Source organism: Muntiacus reevesi, chromosome 22 (genome assembly GCF_963930625.1).
Source record: "Muntiacus reevesi chromosome 22, mMunRee1.1, whole genome shotgun sequence".
In the NCBI taxonomy this organism is placed as follows: Eukaryota; Metazoa; Chordata; class Mammalia; order Artiodactyla; family Cervidae; genus Muntiacus; species Muntiacus reevesi.
This window is the reverse complement of record NC_089270.1, coordinates 31,712,381-31,734,125: the sequence shown is the minus strand read 5'-3', so window position 1 is coordinate 31,734,125 and position 21,745 is coordinate 31,712,381. Positions and strand designations below refer to the sequence as shown.

Genomic DNA, 21,745 nt, shown 5'->3' with positions numbered 1-21,745 from the left:
CTGGCAATTTGTTTCATATATGACAATATACATGTTTCAATGCTATTCTCTCAGATCATCCCCCCCTCGCCTTTTCCCATGGAGTCCAAAAGACTGTTCTATACATCTGTGTCTCTTTTGCTGTCTCACATATAGGGTTATCGTTACCATCTTTCTAAATTCCATATATATGTGTTAGTATACTGTATTGGTGTTTTTCTTTTTGGCTTACTTCACTCTGTATAATAGGCTCCAGTTCCATCCACCTTATTAGAATGGATTCAAATGTATTCTTTTTAATGGCTGAGTAATATTCCATTGTATATATGTACCACAGCTTTCTTATGCATTTGTCTTAAGCTGTGTTTTTGAAAGGATATTTATCCTTTATTTAAAGTTGAAAAACTTTAGTGAGAATATCTAAAAGAGAGAAGGCACAAAGAAAATGAGAAATGAAAGAGCAGAAGTTATAACACAGAAATACAAAGGATCATAAAGACTACTGTGAACAGTTCAGTTCAGTCATTCACTTGTGTCCGACTCTTTGTGACCCCATGGACTGCAGCACACCAGGCTTCCTTGTCTATCACCAACTCCCGGAGCTTACTCAAACTGATGTCTAGTGAGCTGGTAATGCCATCCAACTATCTCATCCTCTGTCATCCCCTTCTCCTCCTGCCTTCAATCTTTCCCAGCATCAAGGTCTTTTCAAATGATTCAGTTCTTTGCATCAGGTAGTGCAAAGAATTGGAAAGTATTGCAAAGTATTGGAGTTTCAGCTTCAGCATCAGTCCTTCCCATGAATATTCAGGACTGATTTCCTTTAGGATGGACTGGTGGGATCTCCTTGCAGTCCAAGGGACTCTCAAGAGTTCTCCAACACCACAGTTCAAAAGCATCAATTCTTTAGTGCTCAGCTTTTTTATAATCCAATTCTCACATCCATACATGATTACTGGAAAAATCATAGCTTTGACTAGATGGACCTTTGTTGGCAAAGTAATGTCTCTGCTTTGTAATATGCTATCTAGGTTGGTCATAGCTTTTCTTCCAAGGAGCAAGCGTCTTTTAATTTCATGACTGAAGTCACCACCTGCTGTAATTTTGGAGCCCCCCAAAATAAATCTGTCTCTGTTTCCATTTTTTCCCCATCTATTTGCCATGAAGTGATCTGACTGGATGCCATGATCTTAGTTTTCTGAAAGTTGAGTTTTAAGCAAACTTCTCACTCTCCTCTTTCACTTTCATCAAGAGGCTCTTTAGTTCTTCACTTTCTACCATAAGGGTGGTGTCATCTGCATATCTGAGGTTATTGATATTTTTCCTGGCAATCTTGATTAAAGCTTGTGCTTCATTCAGCTTGGCATTTTGAATGATGTAATCTGCATACAAGTTAAATAAGCAGGGTCACAATATACAGTCTTGATGTACTCCTTTCCCAATTTGGAACAAGTCTGTTGTTCCATGTCCAGTTCTAACTTGCTTTTTGACCTGCATACAGATTTCTCAGGAGGCAGGTCAAGTGGTCTGGTATTCCATCTCTTTAAGAATTTTCCACTGTGAACAGTTATACACCAGCAAATTGGACACTCTAGAAGAAATGGGTACATTCCTCAAAAAATACAATGAAGAATTGTATTTTTAATCATGTGATTGTATTTTAATCATGAAGAAATAAAAAATCTGAGACCAATGATGAGTAAGGACATAAAGCAGTAATAAAAAAGGAAAAGCCTTTTTCTCAAAAGGAAAATCCAGGACCTGATGGTTTCACTGGTGAATTTTACCAATTATTTAAATAAGAATTGATGACATTCCTCCTCAAACTCTTCCAAAAAATCAGAGAAGAAGGAACACTCACAAACTCAATTTGAGTGACCAGCCTTACCTTGGTATCAAAGCCAGTAAGGATACTATGAGAAAAGAAAGCTATAAATATTACTGGTGCAAAAACTAATGATGTATTAAACACAATTCAACAGCATATTGGGAGGATAATATACCATAATTAAGTGAGACTTATCTTTGAGAAAAATTGATTAAACAGTCAATCCTAAGGGAAGGCAACCTTGAATACCCATTGAAGGACTGATGGTGAAGCTGAAGCTCCAGTACTTTTGCCACCTGATGTTAACAACCGATTCACTGGAAAAGACTCTGATGCTGGGGAAGATTGAAGGCAAAAGGAGAAGAGAGTGGCAGAGGACGAGATGGTTGCATAGCATCTTCGATTCAATGGACGTGAACTTGGGTGAACTCCAGCAGATGGTGAGAGATAAGGAAGCCTGGCATACTGTAGTCTATGGGGTCACAAAGAGTTGGACATGACTTAGTGACTTAACAACAACAATCTCTGGGATGTAAGTTGGTTCAACATATGCAAAACAATAAATGTGACACAACACATCAATAGGATGAAAGGTGAAAATCATATGATCATCTCAGTAGATGCAGAAAAAGCATTTGAAAAAATACAAGTTTTTTTTAAGATAAAAACCCTAAACAAGTCACATGTAAAGGGACATAACACAATAAAAGCCATGTATGACAAAGGCACAATTTACACCAAACTCAACCACAAAATATTGAAAAATTTCCCTCTATGATCAGGAGCTAGACAAGAAGGGTGCCCACTCTCACTACTTCTATTCACTGAGGTACTAGGAATTCTAGCAGAGGAAACAGGCAAGAAAGATAACAAAAGCATCAAAACCAGAAAAGAAGAAGTAGAATTGCCTTATTTGCAGATAATATAATTTTACATAGAAAATCTTAAAGATGCCACTGAAAAGCTGTTGGAACTAGTCAATGAATTCCACAAAGTTGTGTACATAGCAATGGAGAAATCAAATATATAGAATTCACCTATAGCAATCAGTTTTGTTTTTATACACTAACAACAGAATATCTGAAGAATAAATAAAACAGTCTCATTCATAATAGCATCAAAAACAATAAAATACCTTGGGATAAATGTAACCAAGGAGGTGAAAGATCTTAACACTAAAAGTGCAAGACTTTGGTGAAAGGAACCCTTGCACACTCTTTTTGGGAATGTAAATTGATATAGCCACTCTGGAAAAAAGCATGGACATTCCTCAAAAAATTAAAAATAAACTACCATATGAGCCAGCAGTCCTCAGTTCAGTTCAGTTCAGTTGCTCAGTCATGTCTGACTCTGCGATACCATGAACTGCAGCACGCCAGGCCTCTCTGTCCGTCACCAAGTCCCGGAGTTTACACAAACTCATGTCCATTGAGTCGGTGATGCCATCAAACCATCTCATCCTCTGTTGTCCCCTTCTCCTTCTGCTCTCAATCTTTCCCAGCATCAGGGTCTTTTCAAATGAGTCAACTCTTCACATCAGGTGGCCAAAGTATTAGAGTTTCAGCTTCAGCATCAGTCCTTCCAGTGAACACCCAGGACTGATCTCCTTTAGGATGGACTGGTTGGATCGACTTCTGGGTATATATTCAAAGGAAATTAAAACAGGATCTCAAAGAGATGTTTGCACTCCCATGTTCCTCACAGCATTATTTACAATAGCTAAGATATGGAAACAGCCTCAGTGTTCATGAAAAAATAAATGGTTAAAGATATAGCTGACCCTTGAAAAATGTTGGGGCTAGGGGTGCTCAACCTCTGTGCAATTGAAAGTCCCCATAAAACAAATAGTTCACCCTACATATCCACAGTCCCCATGTAAATGTTTTCTCTCTACTCATGGCTCAGCATCTATGGATTCCACCAACTATGGTTGAATCATGTAATCCTATGGAATTTGCTAATGAAAAAAAATCTGCATATAAGTGGGCCCATGCAAATCAAAACTGCATTGTTCAAAGGTTAGCTGTACATTCTATAGCTGTGAGAAAGAATGAAATTCTGCCATTTATGACAACATGGATGGATTTTAAGGGCATTATGCTATGTGAAATAAGTCAAACAAAGGCAAATACTTTACTATGTTACTTACATGTGGAATCTAAAAAGTTGAACTCATAGAAACAGGTAGCAGAATGGTAGTTACCAAGGTTAGAGGATGGGGAAAATGGGGAAATATTGATTAGAGTACAAGCTTCTGGTCATAAAATGAATATGCTCTGGGGTCTCATGTACATTGTAGTGATTATACTTAACAACATTGTGTTATATATCTGAAAGCTGCTAGGAGAGTAGATCTTAAATGTTCTCACCCAAAAAAGGAAATGATAATTACGTGATATTATAGAGATGTTACAGTGGTAATCATTTTGCAATGTAAGTGTATCATATCATCAAATTTCACATCTTAAACTTACACAACATTATATGTCAATTATATCTTAATAAAGATGAAAAAATTGATACAAGAAAATGAAGAAACTAAAGATGAATACAGCTTTATATAATTAGTAATGTAATCCCAATATGTTGGCTGGGTAAAAGTGACCTAATACAACACATCGATTTATAATATATATGGATTTAAAAATTAAATGGGAGAACTGATGTAGAACTGAACTTTCTATTATAGTTGGGTCCCTTCCTGACAAGTAGTAAAATTTAGTGGACAGAGTACATGTTGGAGTTAACCTATATGCTCCAAATCTCACCTTCATGATTTACTAACTGTGGACTTTAACTTCAGGAGCTTAATTCTCTTATCAATAAAGTGTGAATAACAGTGACTCCTTTGCAATGTTTTATTGAAGATCAGACATGAAATATACAATTACCTTTTTTCTTTCAGAATTTAAATTAAACACACTGAAGGCAGAGGTTGTGATACACATTTTCCTCTATTAGTCATTCCTAATCTTTTACAAAATGAAGGTGAGTTTGAGCTCCCAAGTAAGAGTTCAGTTACATTCTTCATCCAATTTTTCTGAACCTCTGAACACAAAGCTTTTGTTGTTGTTCTTGTTCTTATTTTTAAATACTCGCTGCTTATTTTCTTCTCTAGGCTTGCAAGTTCAATCTCTCCTCTCCAAACAGGACCATAGCCCTACACCAGGCATTGGGCCTCTTATTCCTATTACCTTATGCAACTCCAAACTTTAGAGTCTAATATCTTTGCTAAATTTTTTACTTTGACCTGGTTGCCTTTTCTCAAGTGGAGAGCATCCTGCTTCAGAGAGCCAAGTCTCTCACTGGTTCTTCAAATCCTTCATAGAGTGTTCCTAAACTATGGCATCTCCTTACATCACTTTCTGTTTCCAAGTTCTTTGTCTCTACAACTCTAGACACATAATCTCAAGGATAGTTTGAGGATCATTTCAGGCCCTGTTGCTGGTGTTCCTGGGCACAAAGAAGATAAAATTTAGAACTACGTTGGGTACAGGAGGCATGTGTTTTTTTTTTTTTTTTTTTTTTTTTTTTGAGACAACCCTCAGAAAGTTTCTAACTGTTGCCATTGTCAATTCAGATGGTGGTCACATAGTTGGCCTTTGAACAACGTGGGGAGGTAGGGCAAAAATATGCATGTAGCTCATAGCTGGTCCTCTGTATCCCTGGTTCTGCATCTGTGAATTCAACCAACCACTGATCTCGTAGCACTACAGCATGTATTTATTTAAAAAATCTGCATATAAGTGGGCCTGTGCAGTTCAAACCCATGTTGTTCAAGGGTCAACTGTAATTGAAAGAGAAAAATATAACATGAATAATTACTTGATTCCTGGTGTTTTGTGGGATGGCAGATAGGAAATAAAATCATGCAGATGATTCTTAGAGATGACAAAAATTTATTAAGAAAATGTAATATCAAATCCTAACTACATTGCTTACTATATGAATGATCTTGGGTAAATTAACTTTGATACCTTGATTTTTCTCATCTATAAAACTGTGATAATAATTGTACTTACTTCATAAGTTTGTTTTTGAGGATTAACTAAAATAATACGGATACAGTGGTTAAGGTGCTAAGATAATTCAGAGCTTGGCTTTCAACACATTAACTAATGAACTAATGTTATTGTTAGAATGTTACAAGTTTTTGGTTTTCACATTTGTAATGATGCTATACTTTAAATCCCAAAGAAAGGCAATGCCAAAGAATGCTCAAACTACCACACATTGCACTCATCTCACACGCTAGTAAAGTGATGCTCAAAATTCTCCAAGCCAGGTTTCAGCAATACATGAACCATGAACTTCCAGATGTTCAAGCTGGTTTTAAAAAAGGCAGAGGAACCAGAGATCAAATTGCCAACATCTGCTGGATCATTGAAAAAGCAAGAGAGTTCCAGAAAAACATATATTTCTGCTTTATTGACTATGCCAAAGCCTTTGACTGTGTGGATCACAATAAACTGTGGAAAATTTGAAAGAGATGGGAATACCAGACCACCTGACCTGCCTCTTGAGAAACCTATATGCAGATTAGGAAGCAACAGTTAGAACTGGACATGGAACAACAGACTAGTTTCAGATAGGAAAAGGAGTACGTCAAGGCTGTATATTGTCACCCTGCTTGTTTAACTTATATGCAGAGTACATCATTAGAAATGCTGGGCTGGGAGAAGCACAAGCTGGAATCAAGATTGCCGGGAGAAATATCAATAACCTCAGATATGCAGATGATACCACCCTTATGGCAGAAAGTGAAGAGGAACTAAAACGCCTCTTGATGAAAGTGAAAGAGGAGAGTAAAAAAGTTGGCTTAAAGCTCAACATTCAGAAAACTAAGATCATGGCATCTGGTCCTATTACTACATGGGACATAGATGGGGAAACAGTGGAAACAGCGGCTGACTTTATTTTTTTTTGGGCTCCAAAATCACTGTAGATGGTGGATGCAGCCATGAAATTAAAAGTCGCTTACTCCTTGAAAGGAAAGTTATGACCAGCCTAGATAGCATATTAAAAAGCAGAGATATTTATTTTGCCAACAAAGGTTTGTCTAATCAAAGCTATGGTTTTTCCAGTGGTCATGTATGGATGTGAGAGTTGGACTGTGAAGAAAGCTGAGTGCTGAAAAATTGATGCTTTTGAACTGTGGTGTTGGAGAAGACTCTTGAGAGTCCCTTGGACTGCAATGAGATCCAACCAGTTCATCCTAAAGGAGATCAGTCCTGGGTGTTCACTGGAAGGACTGATGCTGAAGCTGAAACTCAAATACTTTGGCCACTTGATGTGAAGAGTTGACTCATTGGAAAAGACCCTGATGGTGGGAGGGATTGGGGGCAGGAGGAGAAGGGGATGACAGAGGATGAGATGGCTGGATGGCATCACTGACTTGATGGACATGAGTTTGGGTAGGCTCCGGGAGTTGGTGATGGACAGGGAGGCCTGGTGTGCTGCGATTCATGGGGTCACAAAGAGTTGGACATGACTGAGCAACTGAACTGAACTGACTTGATACTTTAAAAATATTTCTGAAATATATTTCTTCAAATGAGGTGCTCCCTTAGTGATCCTACTCAAACTTATAATGATAATGAAAAGACCTACCTATTTGGGAGTATCATAGTGTCTGGTTACTGGAGTCTTTTCTGAAGAATAATACGAAAGATGAGATATGTCCTTGCTACTGTCTAGTAACTGGAATGGATTTTAGTAGAATCTGAGCATGAACTCATTTTAGTTTTGCATCTCCATTTCCATTAAAATCAGTAAATCCCCAATTACGAGGCAAAACAAGATCTACAACCTGTCTTTCTTGACTGTCTAATTAGCACTCACATAGATCAGAGAGAAGAATCTGGTTTATTCTTTGGGAGTTAGCAACAATACAAAGGGGTGGCTCCGGATGAGGCCTGAACACTTCCTGGAATTCTCCTAAAGGTAAACTCATGGGGAGTGAATGGAAAGGGACACCATCTAACTTAAACAGGGCGAAAATAATACCCAGCCTTTCTTGACCGTTGAACCCTAGTTGATCCTCTTTGAAGTTCTTCTGCACTTATTATCCTCAATGTACAAGTTAGTCCTTAATTATATCATGTCATGCTATTCAGTTTAGTGTGTGTTACTATCATCACTCCAAAGAGATGGAAAGGAGTTTGAAGAGGTGGATTGTGTTTCCTTTTCTGTAAGACTCAGGGGCTAAGAATTGTCATGAACTGAATAATCATATATTTCATAGATTGTTTAGTTAGTTACATTGGGAAAACTGGCTTATGATGTGGGTTCCTACCTAACATCACATTCAAAGATAGACTTAAGATGCATTTAAAAACCTTCTGTAAAAGGTAAAAGTATAAGTTTAATAGAATGAAAGTATGATAAAATAATTTTATGACTTAAAAAGAGGAAATACATTCTTTTAAAAACTTTAAAGATAAAACCATAAGGCAGACAAAACTGGTAAATATGATTACTTAAAAATTATGGACTTCTGTTTTATGAAGGACAATATGGCTCAAATTAATAAAAAATGGAATGGATAAGTGCAGTATCTACTATAAAAACTGTTCCCATGTACAAAACATAAGAAAATCTTGCTTTGCAAGATTTTAATAATCTAATAAAACAGCTATAATAGAAAAACAGGCAAACAATAAGAACAGTTTTTAAAGTGTATTTACTTTTAAATGGAGGACAATTGGTCTACAATGTTTTGTTGGTTTCTGCCACACAGCAGCATGAATCAGCCATAGGTATACATATGTCCTCTCTCTCCTGGACCTCCCTCCCATCTCCCACCCCAACCCACCCTTCTATGTTGTCACAGAGAACCAGGCTTAGCTCCCTGCTCATTAGCAACTTTCCATTAGCTATCTGTTTTCCACATGGTAATGTATGTATTTCAGTGCTTCTCTCTCAACTCGTCCCACCTTCTCCTTCCCCTGCTGCGTCCATAAGTCTGTTCTTAATATATGAGTCTCTATTCCTGCCCTGTGAATAGGTTTATCAGTGCCATCTTCTAGACGCCATATATCTGTATGAATATATGATATTTGTCTGTCTCTTTCTGAGTAACTTCACTCTGTATAACCAGCTCCAGGTTCATCCACCTTACTGTACATCCACCTTACTTACAGGATGTACTTACAGTACATCCACCTTACTGACTCAAATTCGAGGAACTGGCAGTTTTTAGAAATGGAAGTCCGAAAGGCTGACAAGTATATAACCAGCTCCAGGTTCATCCACCTTACTGTACATCCACCTTACTTACAGGATGTACTTACAGTACATCCACCTTACTGACTCAAATTCGAAGAACTGGTAGTTTTTAGAAATGGAAGTCTGAAAGGCTGACAAGTATATGGCTGTGATACACAATTGAAATATACAACAGAAAAATGCAAATTAAACTATGAATAAGATACACTTTTAATGCCTATTACACTGGAAGTAATTAAAAAGCCAAATGTTACCAAGTGAAGACAAAGATAAGGGGACATAGGAATACTCATGCACTACAGATGGGAGTGCACCCTAATTCAGCCATTTTGAAGAGCAATCCAGCATCAATTAGTCAGATTAAGTGTATGCACACCCAATGAGCCAGTAATTCTGCTTCCAGAAGAACTGGAATGGATCCATAAAGGGATAAGTAGGAGGATGTTTAGTTCAGTCTTTCTTGAGATGATGGACAAGAGATCAGTATTACAGATATACACTTGTTGTTTAGTTGCTAAGTCATGTCTGACTTTTTGCAACCCCATGGACTATAGCCCACCAGGCTTCAATGTCCATGGAATTTTTTCCCAGGCAAGAATACTGGAATAGGTTGCCATTTCCTTCTTCAGAGGATCTTCCTGACTCAAAGATTGAACCCACATTTCCTGCATTGTGGATTTTAGTGACTGTAATTATAGTTAGGATTCCAAAGAAAACAAGGTTTTATTGTTGTTGTTGTTTAGTCACTAAGTCATGTCTGATTCTTTGCAATCACATTGACTGTAGCCTGCCAGGCTCCTTTGTCCATGGGATTTACCAGACAAAATCCTGGAGTGGATTACCTTTTCCTTCTCCAAGATATACACTATAACTCATTATATACGAGTTAAAAGAAATGATTTAAATGTACATTTATCAATATGGATAGAGTTTAAAAAAACAGATCTGGGTAAAAAAGTATTAAACAAAAATGATGCAATGGTCAAATATTTGCTTCCTGCCCAATTCACAGAAGCCCCCTTGTGGCTCAGATGGTAGAGAGTTCCGCCTGCAATTCAGAAGACCAGGGTTTGATCCCTAGGTTGGCAAGATCTCCTGAAGAAGGAAATAGCAACTCCAGTAATCTTGCCTGGAACATCCCATGGATGGAGGAGCCTGGCAGGTACAGTCTATGGAGTCACAAAGAGTTGGACATGACTGAGCGACTTCACTTTCACTTCTCAACTCATATGTTGAAGTTCTAACTTGAAATGTGAAGGTCCTAGAAGGTGGGGCCAGTAAGTGAGATTGGAGAAAAGATGGCAGAATAGAATGATGTGAGTTCACCTTCTCTCACAAAAACACCAAAATCACAACTAACTGCTGAATAATCATCCACAAAAAGAGTAGAAACTACCAGAAAAAATATTCTACATGCAAAGACAAAGAAAACATATCACAAGATACTAGAAGGAGCACATTTACTATATAATCAAACCCCATATTGGCTGGGTAGGCTTCTCACAAACTGGAAAACAATTACATTGCAGAAGTTGTCCAATAGGAGTGAGAGTTCTGAGCCCCATATTATGCTCTGGGGGTTTAGCATTGAGAAGTGGAGGTCCCAGAGCATTTATCTTTGAAGGCCAGCGGGGCTTGTGTGCAGGGTCTCTGCAGGACTTGAGGAAATAGAGACTCTACTCTGAGACAGCGCACACAAATTTCCATATGAACTGGGACCCAGGGCAAAGCAGTGACTTCACAGGAGCCCATAGATCTACTTGCAAGTCTTACAGAGTCTTCTGGGGAGCCAAGGATCAGGTGTGGCCCATTGGCAGGGCAAGGACTTTGATTATGGAGGCCCTAGGGAATATTCCTTGGTGTGTGCTCCCAAGAATTGCCATTTTTGCATGGAGACCTGGCCCCGTCCAACAGCCTGTAGACTCCAGTGCTGGAATACTTCAGACCAAACAACCAACAGGGTGGGATCACAGCCCCACCCATCAACAGACGGGCTTCCTAAAGCTTTCCTGAACCCACAGCCACATCTAAAGATTGACAGTAATACAATTATGATGGGGGACTTTTATACCCCACTTACATTAGTGGACAGATCATCCAGGCTGAAAATCAATAAGGAAGCACAGGTCTTAAATGATGCATTAGGACAAATAGACTTAAATGATGTTTATAGAGGATTCCATCTGAAAACAATAGAATACACATGCTTCTCAGGTGCACATGGAACATTCTCTAGGATAAATCACATGCTGGGTCACAAGACAAGCCTTGGTAAATTTAAGAAGATTGAAATCACATCAAGCTTCATTTCCAACCACAACAGTATGAGATTAGAAATAGATCATGGCAACCCACTCCAGTATTCTTGCCTGGAGAATACCATGGACAGAGGAGCCTGGTGGGCTATGGTTCATAGTGTCACAGAGTCAGACATGACTGATGTGACTTAGCAAGCACATAAGAAAAAAACTAAAATTTACAAACACATGGAGGCTAAACAAAATGTTACTAAACATATTGGGGAAGTTCAATACAATATTACTTCAGGAAATAATAACAACCTAATCCTACACCAAGGCAACTGGAGAAAGAAGAATAAGCAAAACCCAAAGTCAGTAGAAGGAAAGAAATCATAAAAATCAGAGTAGAAATAAACTGAGAAGAAGAAAAGAACAGAAAAGATCAATGAAACTAAAAGCTTGTCCTTTGAAAAGACAGAAGTAACTGATAAACCTTTAGCCAAACTCATCAAGACAGAAAAGGAAAGGGCTTAAATCAATAAAATTAGAAATATAAAAGAAGTTACACAGACACAGAAATACAAAGGATCATAAAGAGACTACTACAAGCAACTATAGGCCAATAAAATGGACAACCTAGGAGAAATGGACAAATACTGAGAAAGGCACAGTCTTCTAAGACTAAACCAAAAAGAAAAAGAAAATATGAACAGACTAATCACAAGTACTGATATTGAAACTATGATTTAAAAACTCCCAACAAACAAAGTTCAGGACCAGATGACGTCACAGGTGAATTTTATCAAATGTTTAGAGAAGATTTAACACTTATTCTTCTGAAACTATTCCAAAATTTGCAGAGGAACGAATACTCCCAAACTCATTCCTTGAGACTGGCATCACCCTGATACCAGAACCAAAGATATATTTTAAAAAAAGAAAATTACAGACTATTATCACTGATGAATATAGATACAGAAATCCTCAACAAAATACTAGCAAACTGAATCTAAGAATATATTAAAAGGATCATACACCATGATTTCATGCAGCCATGAAATTAAAAGACTTGCACCTTGGAAGAAAAGCTATGACCAACCTAGATAGCATATTAAAAAAACAAAAATCAAAAAACCTCTCCATATAGTGGGCATTTTTTTTTTTTGGGAAAAAAAAATCCTTTCCAGATAGTGGGCATAGAGGGAACTTAACATAATAAAGACCATATCCAGGAGGTAGCTTTCTCTCTGGTGACTCAGATAGTAAAGAGTCAGCCTGCAATGCAGAGAACCAGGATTCGATCCCTGGGTCAGGAAGATGGCCTGGAGAAGGGAATGGCAAACCACTCCAGTATTCTTGCCTGGAGAATTCCATGAACAGAGGAGCCTGGTGGGTTACAGTCCATGGGGTCACATAGAGTTGGACCCGACTGAGCAACTAAACTTTCATAGGAGGTGGGGCCTTTGGGAGGTGATTAGGTCATGAGTCGGATTAGTGCCTTGTAAAAGATATCCCAGAGACCTCCAGCCTCCCTGCTCTCTACCATGTAAGGACACACCGAGAAGTCTGAAGTCTGCAATCTGCAAGGTAGTCCTTTCCAGGACCCGAGCGTGTTAGCGTGCTGACTTCAGTCTTCTAGCCTCCATTACTGTGAGAAATAAATTTCTGGTGTTTGTAAGCCACTCACACTATGGTGCATTTTAATAGCAGTCCAAACTGACTAAAACAAGGAATCTATAACACAATAAATTAAAAGCATGAGCTATACACAAAACAAAAACTGTACTTTTGTAAGAATTATTACAAACAAAAGAATATATGTGAAATATATTATGGTTTCCTGCAAGGGGAGGTGAATGAGAATAAAGGAGAAGAAATAAATAGTAGCAACTAGAGAAGGAGGGCTTCCTGACAATACAGGAGACGCAGGAAACATGAGTTCAGCCTTGAGGTTGGGAAGATCATCTGGGAGAGGAAATGGCAATCCACTCCCATATTCTTGCCTGCAAAACCCCACGGACAGAGGAACCTGGAGGGCCACAGTCCATAGGGCTGCAGAGTCAGACTTGACTGAACACACACGCAAACTCAAAAAAAAAAAAAAAAAAAAAAACCACCAAAAATCAAGTAGGAAGGGACTTGCATGCTCTCATGATTATCACCTGTTTATCACATGATTATCTCATGTTATCACCTAACAACCTTTGTATCTGAAGTTCTTTCACATCTACAAATGTATGCTTTACTGAAGTTTCGAAGTCCACTTTCTAACACTTATAGGTGAACCTCTAGAAGTGCATTTCTTTCACTTTCTTTGAAAAGATCCAATGCATTCCTCTCCATTTACTTCAGTAGAAACAATGTCAGCCTAAGGCGACACCAGCAATGTTGGCTGTAAAACATAAAACAAATTTAAAATTTTCCTGATAAATTGTAACTATCTCTCAATGTTCAAAGAGATTACGTGTCTTTTTAACTAACATTAATTATTAGTACTTTCACATTGAGGAGGTTTTGTGGAGTCACGCAGGGTCAGAAGAAGAAAAGGGGTACTGGGGTATATAACCAAGTTTTTTCTGGCATTCCTCAAGAAATGATTGCTAAAGCTAATTTTTAAGGTACTCTGAATATAGAAGAATGGAGGGTATATATCAATCTATAAATGTAACTTTTGATTTGGGGGAATGAGACTGCAAGACAGAACATATATGAATAATTTAATGAGTATTGAAAATATAACTTATAAACTCCATCAATAATATTACTGTAAATATGTTGCAACTGGGTATCCACCTGGACAAAGATCAAATAGTGATAGAAAAAATGAAATTGGTTTGAGAAAGAAAGGAAATGTCTTGGATAAAAAAAGATTCTTTGACTAAAACTTCCTTGTCAAGGAAGTTAACTTGACCTTAGTTTTTGAGTGAGGGTTCACACACATCATGAGCAGAGCTATTATACAAATGAGGTTACTTTTGGGGGGATGTAGGGCTGTCCTGTATTTCAATTTTAACAAAGTTGTTGGCATTACATTTCAGTATTTCACAACGTCTATGATTTCTATCTTAATTAGCATGTTTGTGAGATAACATAAACATTTATAATCCTCTTTTCTTTTTTCATTCTTAAAAAATAGTTTAAATCTTAAAATGTGGTCTAAAAAAGTGTGTGATTTTACATATAACCACTTTTGGTATGATTAAGCTTTTCATTTGGGTAATATTGTGGTAGAACGGAGGAGTGATGGATTGGGATACCTTGGCTTCTGTTCTCTCACTTTTAAGCGAGGTGGTTGAGTTCTATAAAGAGTGATTTATCAGAATCACCCATTTGCCAGATTGTAGATTCCCTTAGCCCCCTCTCCCCACCCATCCATCCCATCAGACACCGACTCAGAAGGTCTGGAGTGGGGCCTTGGAATCTGCAAGATGATTATGGTGCAAGTGGTCTTAAAATCATGTTTTAAGAAATAGTAGGGTAAACAGCTAACAAAAATTCCTTCCACCTGCATTATTTTATGATAGAATTTTATCTGACTTACCAAGTTTTCACTAATCTCCCGTAATTCCATAAACTGATATTGGCTATTTGGTTCAGAATTACGGTTGACTCGTAGATCTGAAATTTTAAAAGTGGCATGATAATATTCCATTTTCTTATCTGTGATGAAAAGAAAAGTCATGAAATTAAGTGATTTTAAGGATAGATTTTGGGATCTAAGGTCCAACTACGAAGTCTTGAATATATATCTGAGATTTTACTTTAGTATAATAATAAATACAATAAAAATAATGATTAATGCTCTATGTTAATAGTAGTTGTTGTTCAATCACCAAGTCTAAGATTGGCATCACCTTCATTTTACATAAGAAGAAAGTGAGGCATGAGACATTGAATAACTTGCTCTGAGCTATACAACTAGTGAGTGACTATCCAAGTTTAAACCCAGACATGTGTAGCTCTAGAGGTGGTATATTTAATTACTATATTGCTTCTTGCTGAGGTGAAATGTATACCACCTTATACCCTACTGAAAGTAGAGGTAAATGAGTATTTTTGTAAATTTTGATCTGTAATGGAAGACCAAGGGACACTAAGAAAGATGTGAAAAGAAAGGCAGGGAAAAGACGGTCTGAGGCTGGAGGTGAGAAGAGTGTGTAATAGGAATGAATCAGTCAGATCTCTGCTTGTCCCTCAGGAAAGGTAAGAAAACTTTGACTCCTGAGGAGCATGGTAATCTTAGGAGTTTGGTACCAGTGGGCAAGAAACCTGCAGAGTTCAAGACAGAGAATGGAGAAACACAGAGCTCCTCTCTCCTTAGGGAGCCATGGATCTAGTTAAGAAAGGGGGCCTCAGGATGGTCTGTCTCCGAGGGACATCTCTGGACTTGGTAGCGCTTTTTTTTTGGCCTCTCCAATAACTAATCTACATGGTCCATCTTATAATTGAACATTATACTCATAGTGAAGGGGCTTCTATATGTTAAGTGAACTGACCTGAGAATCTTTTGCCATTGGTGTAAACTATGGATAGGGTTATTATATGAGGCTCAGAACTATGCTTTTAGAAGCCCTGTAAAGTTCCTAAAAGAATCTTCACTGTTCCACCAAGTCTGGGGAAGATGACAACAGATAAGTCCATTCCAGTAAAAACTAGTTCTTTTAATCACATATATCTGTGGGAGATTGACATTGTGGGCATTTATCCAAAATGCTTTTGCATTCTGCAGAGTTATAAAATATAAAGAGAATTCTGAAATGAATTTTTGTGGAATTATAAATATATCTGGTAATAAAAAAATAATCCCTGGATATTGTTTTTGAAAGAGTACTTTTTTTCTGTAAAAATAAGTAATCATATTGCATCACACTTGTAGTGTATTAATCATTTCAAAGTTCATTATCTCATTAAACATGTATTTGTTTTTCTCTAGAAATGCTAATAGACAGAAAATACTGAGTTAAAAAGCCAATTTTAATCACCAATTCATCAAAACTTGCATATATATGAATGATTAGAGTTTGCTATGATTATTGGTAAATTTTAGACAATTAATATTTTGATCTTTTGTGTAGATGCTCAAAAGAATACTAGATTGTGAGCTCCAAGGAGGTGAGAAATTTATCTACTTTGCTTAATGCTATTTCTTGGTGCCCTGAAAAATACTCAAACATAATAGACAGTCGGTGATGAAATGATTGAATAAATTAAACAATTCAAAATGTGGACATTTACTAGTGAAAGTACATTATTTTTGGATGGAATTAAATTTGCATATGTACAATGAAGCTTTACAGAAAAAAATGAATCAAACTGAGCGAAATCCATAATTTTACCTACCAGAGACTAAGAAGTGAACCAGAAGACCGATAGCCACAACCACCACTGTCAGTAACAGTACAGTGAGAAGGGCAATCATCCATGGTTTCAAACCTCTGCTTCGGGTGTCAAATCCTGCCGCTCTGCAAAAAGGAAAACTCACCAGTTACTCTCATGTTGCAGTGGTTACAGGCTTTCTGGTTCTTCTTGGATAAGCACATATTGCTTTAGCCTACCTCATCAAGAAGACAGTTGTCTTGAATTTATGTCAAGGTTGGGGTTTCCCAGGTTGTGCTAGTGGTAAAGAATCTGTCTGCTAATGGAGGAGATGTAAGAGAGGTGGGTTTGATCCCTGGGTCAGGAAGATACCCTGGAGCAGGCAATGGCAACCCACTCCAGTATTCTTGCCTGGAAAATTCCATAGACAAAGGAGCCTAGTGGACCACAGTCCATAGGGCCATAAAGAGTTGGACCCCACTGAGCAACTGAGCATTTAATCAAGGTCACCTTGGCATTAAGGGAGGTATTAAGAAGATCAGGATCTGAGAATCCATGCTACTGCTCCTAGCTTCTATTTCTAGAGGCATTGGATGGATCTCTGTGGTGGCCAGTCTTAGCATGTGGTACAAAGTAGTACCTATGCTTGAGAAAGAACTATTCCTTCTTTATCTAATAGTCTTTTAAAAAATCTCTTTATCTATAGTTTTAAAGTTTACAAAGTGATTTCAAATCTGTTGTCTTATTTACTTTTTAATCTTTCATGTTTAACTATTATAATAATTTTCAGATACAGAAATTTAGAAAAAATATTATACTAGAACATTGTTTTATCAGTTGTTAGCATTTTGCTATAATGGCTTTACTCATTTTTTTCTTCTGTATTTTAATGTAAAATAGAAGATCATGATTTTCATAATACCAAATCCATCTTAAGGTTTCCTTTTTTGTCTCTATTATATTTAGAGATGGTTTGTACAAATCAAGGACCTCATAGTGGTGTGGTTGTTATGTCTTTTAAGTCTTTTTTAATATTTGAGTACTGATCATTTTTTAATTTTTAATGACATTGACTTGTTGAAGAGATCAAGCCAATTTTCCCTTAGAATGACCAGCTTCTGAACTTCTCTGAATGTTTTCGTGTGATCTCGTTTAATTTGTCATTTCTTGTGAGTTTAAATTTAGATCTAAAATACTTGATTAGATTTTAATGCTTTTGGCAAAATATTTCAAAAGCGATACTGTATATTTTATATTGCATCACCCCTGAATTAGAGGAAATTACCACAGTTTAGGAGGGAAGAAGTAAATCTTTGCTCTTCCTTTAGATATGCTCAAGAATAGTGCTAATCACATTGTATTAACTTTGTTTTCATGTATATTAACCTATACTTACCTGTGAACTCCTCAATGTGTTGGACTTCCCTGGTGGCTCAGATGGTAAAGAATCTGCCTGCAATGCAAGAGACCCAGGTTTGATCCCCGGGTGGGGAAGATCCCCTGGAGAAGGGAATGGCTACCCACTCCAATATTCTTGCCTGGAGAGTTCCATGGACAGAGGAGCCTGGTGGGCTAGAGTCTGTGGGGTTGCAGAGTCGGACACACTTTCTGTGTGTTAGTTGCCAAGCAGCTAACACTTTCTTCAATGAGTTAAACTAGTCTTATTCATTTTTGTTTATTATTAAGATATAGTAAGGTATCTAGTACAAAGTGAAAATTTTATAAATCCATGAGAATCAGGCAGGTGTTACATCAGCCTTACATATGAATTGAGTGAGGTTGAGAGAGAGGATATGGTATTTGTTAGAGTCAAGAGTCTTGAAAGGACATGTAACTCATTTTCTAGTGTTCCTTCTCTGCCATTTACCATTGTAATCAATTTATCCCTTTCATTAGAATTTATCTTTGTGTGTGTGTGTGTATTGATAAGCTAAATTCTTTGGGGGCAGAAGCTATTTTTCATGTTTTACAAAATTTAGTGCATTGATTTACTGTAAGTAGTAGATGTTGTTTAATTACTAAGCCATATCCAACTCTTTGCAACCCCATGGACTGTGTCCAGCCAGGCTCCTCTGTCCTTGGGATTTTCCAGGCAAGAATATTGGAGTGGGTTGCCATTTCCTTCTTCGGGGGATCTTCCTGACCCAGGGATCAAACTCGAGTCTCCAGCATTGCAAGCAGATTCTTTACCACTGAGCCACCAAGGAAGGCCACTCTAATAGACTTTTTAAAAAATATTAATTGATTTACCTTAAGTCTTTTAAAATATAAAATATCTTCATATATAAATGCCAGCTTTATACAAACTATTTGGATCTAAGTAGTTAGGTGATAGTTTGGGCATAAAAATTACATTTAGCCAATAAACCTAGTAGAATTTGAGATACCTGAATTCTGTTGGTTATAGAAAATACTGACAATGCACATTTGACTGATTAAAAAGAATCTAGACAACTCCCTGTGGAAAGCTCTTTCCACAAGAGCTAAGGTGCCAGAACATAAAAACAACAGACAGAAGCTTCAAGAGATATTACATTACTTAGCCTCTTAGTTGACTTAAAATCTAAATTCAGAAATGAAGGATAACTTATAGTCTATTTAGTACAATGCAGCACATTTTTCAGTTAAGGAAGCTGAGGCCTACTGATGATTAAGTGACTTCTTCAATATAGAAGAACTAGCAATCATCTCACACTCCTGTCTTTTAACTTCAGGGACACTATTTTTTTCTCAGTGCCAGAGTAACACTCCCCCCTCCCCAATGCTGATTGCATTTTAATACCTAACTAGATTATTATAATACACACACACACACATATATATATATATATTCATATTGGACTTCACGGGTGTATCGGATGGTAAAGAATCTGTCTGCAATGCAGGATACCCAAGTTTGATCCCTGGGTGGGAAAGATCCCCTGGAGAAGGGAATGGCTACTCACTCCAGTATTCTTGCCTAGAGAATTCCATGGATAGAGGAGTCTGGTGGACTATATAGTCCATGAGGTCGCAAAGAGTCAGTTCATTCTTCATTTATGATCATTTATTTTCTTAGAGAATCTTTTTTACTATTATTTTTTTATGTATTTTTATTAGTTGGAGGCTAATTACTTTACAATATTGTAGTGGGTTTTGCCATACACTGAATCTTATCAGTGTATCTTCAATTCACTCAAGACTAAAAATAGACCAAAGGAGAAAGACTAGCTCTCAAGGAGATTCACAGACTTTCAAGTTTATCGTCCCGTCATGACATAGTTCCTCTGAGTAGTACAAATGAGGAAAGTAGACACAGCAAGATCACATCTCCACCATCAAGAGTTATGCAGACTCACACTATTACAGACTATGAGACAGTAGGCAGGAGAATATTTCAACACTCATTGACATGCTTCTTCAAGTGCCCTGGCAGTCACGTCCCCAAATCCCATAAAAGGAGCTGTGAACATTGGGGGGCAGATGGTGGCCAACAGACAGGGATGATACATTGTCATTTAGAGCATGTCTCCTTTTTCAGAAAACCTTTGGGGTATGTATTGGGTGCACAGTGCCAAATTGTGAAAGCTGCAGGATTCATAAGTTAAAGCCATAGCTACTTAATCCTATATGAATAAACTTCAACTCAATATCGACTTTGATGAATATGAACAAGAAATGCATGAAAGCAAATATACATCATCAACCACCCATTATGAAGAGGTTCTGCTAGTGATTTGCATCATATCACTTCAGATTTGAAAAGAAATATACTTCATAAAGCCTTTTGGAATCTAGCCTGTTTGTAAGTAGAGATGCTTAAGCATGTTTTTTTTACCTGCTTTACCTGCACCCATTGAACAAACACTGGTGTATTAATTTTCTGTTGCTGTAACAATTACCTCAAAGTTAGCAACTTAAAACAACAGTCACAGTTCAGTACATGGCATGGCTGAGTTCTCTGCTCAGGATCTCATGAAGGTGAAATCAAGCTGTTGTTTGGGACTGCAGTCTCATCTAACATTTGTGACCCTCCTCCAGGCTCACTTAGGTTTTAGGCAGAGCTCAGTTCCTTGACACTGAACCAGGATTCCTATTCCCTTGCTGACTGTATAGTCAGAGGCCTCTCTTGGCTCCTAGAGGTTACCCATGTTCTTTCCCATGTGGCCCACTCCATCTTCAAAGCCAGCTATGGGGAATCTTCCTCCCGTCAAATCTCTCTCACATTCTGAATCTCTTTCTCTAGGTAGAGTCTTGTTCTTTTCAAAGGTGTCATCTGATTAGGTTAGGCTTACTAACTGTCATCTCTCCATTTAAAAGTCAACTGATTGGGAATTCCCTGGTGGTCCAGTGGTTAAGAATTCACCTTGCAGTGCAGGAATGTGGGTTCAATCCCTGGCTGGTGGACTAAGATCCCACACACCACGGAGCAACTAGGACTGTGTGTCTTAACTACTGAACTGGTGTGCTCCAGACCACACATGCCACGACTAGGGAGTCCATGCACTGCAAGGAAAAATCCTGAATGATGCTATGAAAATCCTGCATGCCACAATCAACCAAGACCAGATGCAGTCAAATAAATAAATGTTACCAAAAAAAAAGTGATTTAAGATCTTCATTATATCTGCAAAATCCTCTCTCAACAGCACCTAGGTTAGTGTTTAAATGTGAAGGAATGCATACACAGACATATGGGGATCTTGGAGGATCTTAGAAATTTTTTTCACAATGGAAAATATAACTTTCATAAAAAGGGACAGAAATCTGCAGCCTTCAGAGGAAAGCATGTGAGATATAAAATATTCTGTAATTTTTGTGGAGTTGGGAAGAGACTATTAAAAGGGAATTTTATTTTAATGATAAATTATAAGACTATTTTATTCAAGTAACAACTTGGGAGAATACAAAGTGAACTCTTATGAAGTAGGAAAAGAGCTGAAAGTAACCCCTAGTTGTGACCTAATTAGCACGTTGCATTCCTTTAAAGAAAGCACAAGTACAGAAGACATTTATTTAGAGTAACGTAACCTATAATCTGTATGAAATCCAGTTTATCCATTACCTTCCTTAAGTTTGATTATTCACTGTTTAAAAGAGTTTATTTATGGTATGATTTTTCCAAAGATGTTATCAATAAAAACACGGTGATAATATGAATAATTTTGTGACTTTG

At 37.5% G+C, this 21,745-nt stretch overlaps 1 protein-coding gene across 1 annotated transcript in view; it reads right to left on the bottom strand.

Moving 5' to 3' along the window:
• TMPRSS11A (transmembrane serine protease 11A) overlaps positions 1 to 16,693 on the bottom strand; it is a 41,999-nt gene extending 25,306 nt beyond the window's left edge. The window contains exons 1-2 of the mRNA XM_065914611.1: positions 16,615 to 16,693; positions 14,816 to 14,934 (exon numbers count right to left, since the gene is read on the bottom strand). Of these exons, the coding sequence (XP_065770683.1) occupies positions 14,816 to 14,934; positions 16,615 to 16,693 (198 nt within the window). The remainder of the gene's footprint in view (positions 1 to 14,815; positions 14,935 to 16,614) is intronic.
• Between the last annotated feature and the right edge of the window lie 5,052 nt (positions 16,694 to 21,745).